The following is an 8,813-nucleotide window of genomic DNA, read 5'->3' on the forward strand; positions in this document are numbered from 1 at the left end:
ATATATATATATATATAACAAAAATGCCAAAATTAATCTTATAAAGGATACCTCGTTGGGTTTTTGCTTGCTTCCAGAGTAGTTGCTTCAGTACTCCCCTCAGCACATCCAAATACGCGAAATAAATTGCTAAAATCATGTTAAGCCTTTCATTGATATGCACAAAAATGAGAATCTATATAAATGAGCAGACAAAAGAGACTCAAGCATACCTGTAAGAACCAGTTGCTACTCGCTGACCATTGCCACTCAGGCAACATTCGAATTTGTCAAAAATGGAATCATTTTCGTACAAATCACAGAGCTGGACATTATCAAATTACCAACACATCAGCTCACCTAAACAATATATGCAGCAAAAATGCGGAATGATTTCTGAGAAACAAAGCTATTCACCTTGGGTCTCAGATACTCATGAACCTGGAAGGTTGCCACTGGACCAGAATCCATATTAACATCCCATAACTGAAATCAAGTGACAAACCAAAATTGAAACAATACAGAAAAATGAAATAAAAGAATAGGGGCATGCTCCAAAGAAACTGAAGTTACTTCTAATCATCTTCTGCCACAAGAAGCTATGGACTATGGCCAGTAAGTGGAAAATTCCATAATAAGTAATTCTGCTAGATTCTTTTACATCTTTATAGCCATGCTTGAGATCCCCATACATAGGGAATTCTAAATGAAACTTAGCCCCTGTTTGGCCCCAATTTTTAAAACTTATTTTCAACTACACATTTTATAGGACCAACAACTTTTATCCAATTTTCAAACACAAATTTCATAACTTTTATCAAAATCTACTAAAAAACTGATTTTTAACCAAACCAAACGGGCTAAATGAATGCCTAACTGCAGCCAACTAGTTTCCGCCACTGTTATTATTTGCATAAACCCAGCAGGAAGCAAAACCAAGCATGTCCAAATGACAAGACATGATTATTGAGAAAGATCAAATAAACTATAGAAGATGGAACACCTTAAGGGTCATGTAATCACGACTAAGTATGTGTCTTCCATCCTTTGCAAACTTGATATCTGAAATTGAAGCTATTATCTCAGTGAAAAATGATCTTGAACCAGGCGCCTCCTGTTCCTCAAATCTGTACATGAATGAAAAATCAATTTTCTCATGTAAAAAAGATCAATAGGAACTAACATAGTTGGGGCATGTTCGGTAGTGATTATGAAAATTGATTTGTTGACCGTTAGATACAAAAGTAGGTCCCACCTCAGAGTGAAGACGTCGAAAATGACGGCTGAAATAGTAAAATGACGGTGAAAAAATTGATTTTTTGGGATGAGAATTTGTTACCAAACGGGGGCTTAATTTTTTCTGAAAAAGCAAAAACGACTTAGAATTCCCAATATCACTAACTTTTGACTCCTATTCTGAACAATTAAATAAGATCAAATGTTATGCAGACAATGTATAACTGAAATCAAAAGCGGTTAAGAAAGATACATCACATAGACACTTACATTTTTGAATGGGAATCACACAAGGCAGATTGCCGCAAATCGATTAGACGAATTGATCCTTTTGAACTGCTGTATGCTAATGTGTTACAGTGTGTAGGATGAAACTCTGCTGACGTTATGACCTCTGCAACAAGCAAAAGGTTGCCGATCAAGTGGAAAAGTTAAATGAGTATAAAATGATTTAACCCAGTAAGTTGCGGCATGATGATCTCCTAGAATACTTTCATCACTACAGATAGTACAACAAAATGAATAAATTTCATTTTATGAGAATTGATTTGGTTACTTAGATGGGAGAGTATAATTACATAAAGAATAATAGCAAGAGCAATGACAGCATGAAGTATTAAGTAAAGAATTAAATTTACTGGTCCCTTCATGGAGTGATTGTTGCATAAAAAGAATTATCAGAATCAAGCATTTAAAGGAGATAAGAAATTGGCTTGTAATAAATTGAAAAGGTACTCTGGAAGTTCGAACCAGAAAGGACTCACCAGTTAGATCCTCCATATTTGTTGGCTTAACATCAACGATATTGAAACTTTGATTACTTATTTCCAAGTTCCAAAGATTTATTCGCAAATCATCAGCTGATATAAATGTTTCACCATCACTGAAAAGCATAATAAATACATTTTAATCACTAAAATCAAACAGATCAGATTACCAGAATTAAAGAATAAATGGCTTCCACAAAGCCATAATCAAAAGTTTTCGAATAATGCGACATCAGTATATAGCACTTCTTGCAGGTGAAGACATTATAACCATCTGCGATACAGAGTTAGGATTACAAATTTGTGCACTTTAAGAGTTCAAGGCTTTATTAACCCCCTGTTTGATTCTCATTCTTTAAAAAAATACATTCTTAAATAGTGTTTTAACATCATTTTAACCACACATTCTTCAATAAAATAACATTACACAAATCCAAAAAAATTTCTTATTTTTTAACCACACATTTTCCATCAATACACTTTTCAAAAATTCATTCTTATCAAAAAAAATGGGGTTCAAACAAGGGCTAAGTGTAGTCCAGGAGAAAAATAAAAAGGCGCTAAGACTAATTTTATAACCGTTAGCTCTTGGCAGAATCAAACGCTTGAGAGATACTGTTTGCATTCATCAATCAAGAAATAATAGAAAGATAAAACAAGATCAAGTGAAAAATGTATCTGGGTACTAATTGTCAACGTCGGATATGAAAAAGGGAGGTTTTGTGAACTTTACGTATAACCATACATATATGTTTATATATCCTCTAATTGATCAAATTCCACCATGAAATCTCCAAAGAGAAGATCGTATTTACTTTTTTCAATAGGGGAACAGTAGGAGACAGCATAAGGCGCTATTCCATATCGTCCAGTATGTATTCTTCCATTTTTCTCAAAATGCTGCTTTACTACAGGGGGAAAAACACAGAGGAAGCACCTAGCAGGGAAGTAGGGTGGCAGATAAGCAGAGAGAGAGAAAGGACGCAAGTAAATGACAACTGATCAATGCCATCACAGCTATCTATTGCGCAAACATCAAGTGAAGAAAATTAGCTGGGTACCAAGAAAACACTTCTTTGCTAATACGTATTTCCTCAGCTGAGGCCTAACACGTCACAGTCCCATTGTTAGCCAACCATAAACTAATGAACTAACACACCCGACATTCCCAAAAGATATGTTTTCAATTACAAAAAAAATTGCAACAACTTATATTAGACTTGTTTTCCATCCTCTAGCTTGAGAATGAAAATAGCAAGAGGAAAATAAATTAACTGAACCGCCAAAATCCAGGCAAAATCATAACTCATATGATAAGACAATGTGACAGAAAAAAGTCAAAATGTAGTCCTTATTCATTAACAATTTAAAACTTTGGGACCTTACCTATTATTTGAAATTGAATTGATATGGTAATCATGCGCATGAGCATACACTCTCCTACATTTTGCGACAAGACTGATTTCATTGCTTGTGACCTACAGATTGCACAATCACACGTTACGTCAAACCATAATGAGACAATGGAAGTTACTTAGCATATAATAGTGATACCTAGCACATGTCTATGCTTGGTATTCCAAGTGAATGCCTACACAAACTTTCAGACTAGCAAGGGGACAGTTGTAGTTGACCAAGTCCCAGGGCTGTAAACCCTTTATATACAGAGACAAACAAATAGCGGTGAAAATAATTTCATGCCTCCAAGTCATTGAAAGAAGGATTCCAATGACATCAAGTTAAAGCATTTTTTACTTTCTAAACATAAAACTAAATTATTCAACCACGATCAGTTGTTATGTGTAATGCGTTTTAGAGTGGAGAAAAAACCAATAAGAACTATGCAATAAATCTTCAGATATGTGAAACACAATTAAAAAAAATGATGCATCTTACAGATAGCATCAATACTGGAAGAGAAGAGTAGAGCATAGTCAAGTACAACTACCACTGGTAATCGCAGTGACGAAATGACGCGGGGGGGAAAGGATGCGTCTTTGCTCAAGCAATTGTAAGATTGATCTAGATAGCTTCCATTAGCAAGATTGTTATTAGGACCAGCAGAAACACTCGCATTTGCAACACCACCATTTCCTGCAGCTTTGGAAGGATCCACATTCATCTCAGAGATTTTCTTGACTTTCTTCTCTTGGACCTTTTTAATTGAAAACAAAGACTTAGAATTATCAAACATTCTACAATTTGAACTGTTCTCCATCTCAAAACAGAGCCGGTAGAAAGATAAATGATGAAGAGTATTAATTAATATAACCACCAGATGAAGAGCATGTTGATGTGTACACATCAACATAGTAACATGTATCCAATTGGACTTCATTCCACTAAAGAAACTAAAACAAAGAAGGAAACCCTTTCAACATTAAGAACTTCCAAATATATAAAACCAATTCTGCTCCCTGCATGTAAATTCAATCTGGCTCCAACTACTAAAACGGGAATTGTTAAGGAGCAATTAATGAATGTAAGCCCCCGTTTGGCCCCCATTTTTTGAAAAGAAAATGGGTGAAATAGGGTTTTTTTTTTTTTTTAATTAAATGAGTGAATGGAAAAGAAGAAAACAATTTCGATTTACGCATAATATTATTTTATGGAAAATTGTGTGATTGAAAATAAAAGAGAGAAAAATGAAATGAAATTTAATGGGGACCAAACGGAGGGTAAGGATGAGCTTGATGGATGCAAAACAAGGGCACAACAAATCTCATCACCTAGCATAAGATTGACATAAAAAGGTCTTTATAAAGATATTGAAAGAAAAGAAACCTATTAAAATCCACGATCAAGATTGCATGCATTAAAAAACAAAGAGAATCAACTCTTTCCTCGCCACACGATAAATACAAGACTTGAATACCATGAATATGAGGGCACTGAAAGTCTCCTTTTACTACCAGGACTAAAAACTCTTAAATTATTTGTTCTTTTTTCCAACAATAAATGATGACCAAAAATAGTGGAGATTAGAGATTTCACCTTCCAAAACTTAATGGTTTTGTCATTAGTGGACAGGAGAAAAAGTGCATTATTAGCCATCTGACACCATCGGATCTTGTTGATTTTCTCTTCGATTTCCAGACTCTTAAGATAATCAAACTGGAAGAAAAAGCATACAGATGTGCACATTAGCAATTCAAATTTTCTGTCTTTTCCCCCTTTGACAGGGAAAGGGAGCATGAGAAAAAACAGTGGTGAAGACTGTCTAATCTCCTGGGTAGCACACAGAGGGAGAAGATAAGGGAGCCGGCGGAAATCAAAATAAATACCTCAGGTTCATGGCTTTGAAATTCAGTTTTGTACCGAAACTCTGGATGTCGACTAACCGTGTAGTCCATTCTCTCTAAATCTCTTCGATTTCCACCATGCTACAATTTATTAAAAACACGAAGTGATATAAAAATAATTGACTCTATCAATAAAATAAATCCCTACAGTATTTTGGAAGCTTACCTCTTTCGTATCAGTTCTTTCGAATAACACAACCCTTCCCCCACGGTCACCAGTAGCAAGGTGGTCACCAGTTTTATCAAACTCGAGAGCAGAGATAATATCAACTGCAAATTTAAAAGAAATAAACAAGATTTAAAATTCTTAGCTCCATGTTCCATGTTCTAAATGCCATTTGCAATATCACGGCAATTGATGCAGAATGGAACTTCAAGCAAAAATCAAGACAACAAGAAAAAGGTAGATGAATCCTGCAAATATACCACCAGGAGTTGAGAACAGGTGTTATATGTCAATGTAAACTATTAGATTTTCTTCTTTGTACCATGTTTTTCTGGAGTTTTGTCGCCTCTCCCACAATCTCTCCATGCCTACACTTAATCACATCATTAAGGACCCATGACATGTCTCATTGTGGACCTTTTCCCTTTATAACTAGGAAACAAATGTGCATAATCTCGTGAATTAATTACATGTAGGAACCATAGCATTTCATGATTAATTGGCAAATCTACTTCAATAATGTGGGACTCTTAAGAAGGTTAAAGTAAACTGTTTGACATCTAGACGCAGCATGGTAATCTTTCTACCTCTAGATTAATATAGAGATGGTATTCAAATGAATATTTTGTCGATATAATACACTCATTTCAATAAAATAGTTTGAACCGCTTATTCTAAAATGGGCATTTTCAAGTCTAACACATGCACTGATTCCACAAATAGTCATGCCATATGATCAATTTCAGGCAGTTGAACCAAAGAATCAGGAATGCAGACAAAAGAAAGAACATGAAAAAATGTGCATCTCAAGTTCATTATTTCAAAGTTTAGAAGTTCAAAATTTCATCCTTTTGAAATCAAACTCAAGTTTGAACCTCAATAGTTAGAACAAGAGCATTAAACAATCCAGCCAACATACCTACGGAACTAGAACACTTCCCATGAATGTGTCCAAACTCACATCAATCTCTCAATCGACGTGCTACTCATTAAAACACCTATGCACATCTATTTTTGCATGGGAGAGATCATTTAAGTCAAGTATAAATTTGTAGACAGAGAGCTGCCTCCATAAACTACCCTACTATTGTTCATAGAGGTCAGTGTTTGTGGTATAACACTACCGCACAAATCAATATTAAACCACCCTGTACTCTTTCCTACTTTTTTAAGTGCAATAGTTTGTACCGTTCCATCTAGTGCAACACGTGTGAAAACTATAAATTGTAAACGATAACTATACAAATATATCTTTATACTATACAATCCTGCCATAAATAGAGTTTAAACATGCCAAAGTTATAAATACGTGTGTCCCGATTGACAACGTGTAAGTAACATAAAGCTATAAAGCTGATACCTAGCCCCAGTTTGACAATCATTATTTGAAAACTTTTTTCTACATACGCATTTTCAACAACATATTCACAAAATAAAATATTCCGAATGTAAACCCAAAAATTTTCCCTACTTTCTAACCACACACTCCTAAAAATCACTTTTCAAAACATTATTTTTCTCAAATAAAGGTTGTCAAACAGAAGCCTAATTTATTGACATTGTCGATGTATGGTAAATTATTCAACACATTCAATGAATATAGATTAGAGCAGCTTCTGCGATTTGTCTTGTTTGTGGCTTGATCTCTAGTTAATAACCGACAAAGAAGGTGTAGTTTTCTAATTAATGACTCTCTCCAACTTTTATAAAACAACAGACATTCCTTTTTTCTCTCTCTCTCTCCAGATTTTAAAACACCAATGTATAACACGATCCAAACATAGACAGTGTATATTAAAACTGCACGAGTCATTTCAAATCTTCCCAGATATCAGGCTTTGCACGACTGTGCCTACATTTGGAAAGTTCTGTGGGATTCTAACTGCACAAAAACAGGACTTTTGAAATTCTATGATCATACAACAACATGAATCATATTCCTAAACACAGAAGGACATTTCAGATTCCAATGTCTCATTTTTATCTTTGCAGAAAAATGCCAAAATCAAACAACATCAGGCTCGCCGCAGTGGCTATAATTCGACATTAAACATTAATTATACCGAAATTGCCAAATGCAGATAATAAACAACAAAGCTATCACTTTGCTACAAACTGAATACTTTTCTATTTCTCCAAGTGATAAGACAAGTTCAAGCGCACAGCAGACACCATTACAAAGATCCAACGCTTAAGCATAAGAAAATTTTTGGACACCAAATTGTGCAAGTAAAGTTTAAAGCAACACAATCAAACTAACATTGAACTCAATTGAATTACCCACTACTCCAGTTCGCTGAAATCCATAACGTAAATCCATGTATTAAATGGAGTTCCATAACTAATTATCATTCATAAAACAGATGTAGTTCACAAAACAGATCTTAATCACTAGATTTAAACACAAAGTGTGCAGTTTAATTCATTTATCCATTTAATTAAGCACATTCTTTACCTTCTTGTACTTCTTCGCCTGCAGTGCGCTCGCCAAAGACCTGAGAAAATTTCCACTCGAGCGGAGGCGGAGGACCAGCCGAAGAAGCCACTGCCTCTCCACCATCATCTCCGTTCATTTTCCCTCTCTCTCTCCCCAAAGTACTATCGAAAATATCCACTAATAAATGCTAATTAAAATACAAAAGACAGACAAAATCTCCTTTACTTTCACTTCATTAAATCAGAACACAAGAGGATTAGAAAAATCGATCGGATCGGCGTAGATTTAATGAATTGGAGAGTCCGTCCAAAGAAGACAAAGATCAGAGCAGCAGCTTCATTAATTACGTTTGATTCAGATTCAGAGTATATAAATGCAATATCGATTAGTGGACACAAGGATGCAAAATTTCTCTCTCTATCTATAGATACACGATTTATATAGAGAGTGGGGAGAAAAATGTGAATTTTCAGCGCATCTCACCGCCCATAATCCTTTGTTTCTTCACAGAACACACTGTTTCTCTTTCTCTCTCTAAACTTCTATCAATAATACTTGTATACAGTTTCTCTCTCTACCTCCTTTTTGTAATATCCGAGGACCCACTAATCTTTCCCTTTGTACCATACAACTAAATCAAACATGATGTAAAATCGTGTGATGTTAAGGGTCTGTTTGGTAGATAGAATATATAAGCAAGAGGAAATTATGTCAAAACGAATTGGGCAGTCCAAATTCGGGACGATAAAATGCCAGATTGTAGCCAATCGGTCCGATTAGAGCCCGCTCGTGAGTTGATTTGCAATAGTGCCCTGTTTGGTTTAGTTAAAAGAATTGACAAAATTTTAATTTAAAATTAGCAATTACTTTTAATTTTGTATTTTATAGAATTTACGAAATTTATTAACTTTTCAAATATATATTTC

At 34.8% G+C, this 8,813-nt stretch overlaps 1 protein-coding gene across 2 annotated transcripts; it reads right to left on the reverse strand.

Annotated features, from left to right (window-relative positions):
• Positions 1 to 33: 33 nt before the first annotated feature.
• Positions 34 to 8,449, reverse strand: LOC111369512 (serine/threonine protein phosphatase 2A 55 kDa regulatory subunit B beta isoform-like). Of its 2 annotated transcripts, none has more exons than XM_022991068.1 (12): positions 7,906 to 8,449; positions 5,451 to 5,554; positions 5,267 to 5,365; positions 4,977 to 5,096; positions 3,931 to 4,137; positions 3,369 to 3,460; positions 1,980 to 2,098; positions 1,486 to 1,609; positions 983 to 1,106; positions 397 to 465; positions 213 to 304; positions 34 to 129 (listed from the first exon to the last, which is right to left on the reverse strand). In XM_022991068.1, the coding sequence occupies exons 1-12, from the start codon at positions 8,021 to 8,023 to the stop codon at positions 39 to 41; spliced, it is 1,359 nt and encodes a 452-aa protein (XP_022846836.1). In that variant the 5' UTR covers positions 8,024 to 8,449; the 3' UTR covers positions 34 to 38. The 2 variants fall into 2 exon arrangements, with proteins under 2 accessions (XP_022846836.1, XP_022846827.1); XM_022991059.1 differs by having other exon boundaries at positions 3,928 to 4,137.
• Between the last annotated feature and the right edge of the window lie 364 nt (positions 8,450 to 8,813).

Source organism: Olea europaea, chromosome 2 (assembly GCF_002742605.1).
Source record: "Olea europaea var. sylvestris chromosome 2, O_europaea_v1, whole genome shotgun sequence".
NCBI classification, from domain to species: domain Eukaryota; kingdom Viridiplantae; phylum Streptophyta; class Magnoliopsida; order Lamiales; family Oleaceae; genus Olea; species Olea europaea.

Coding starts and splice junctions, on each gene's coding strand:
- LOC111369512 (XM_022991059.1), bottom strand. CDS start 8,023: ATGAACGGAGATGATGGTGGAGAGGCAGTGGCTTCTTCGGCTGGTCCT. Junction 4,138..4,976: donor AAACCATTAAGTTTTGGAAG/GTGAAATCTCTA, acceptor TCAATTAAAAAG/GTCCAAGAGAAGAAAGTCAA. Junction 466..982: donor GTGATTACATGACCCTTAAG/GTGTTCCATCTT, acceptor ACTTGATTTCAG/TTATGGGATGTTAATATGGA.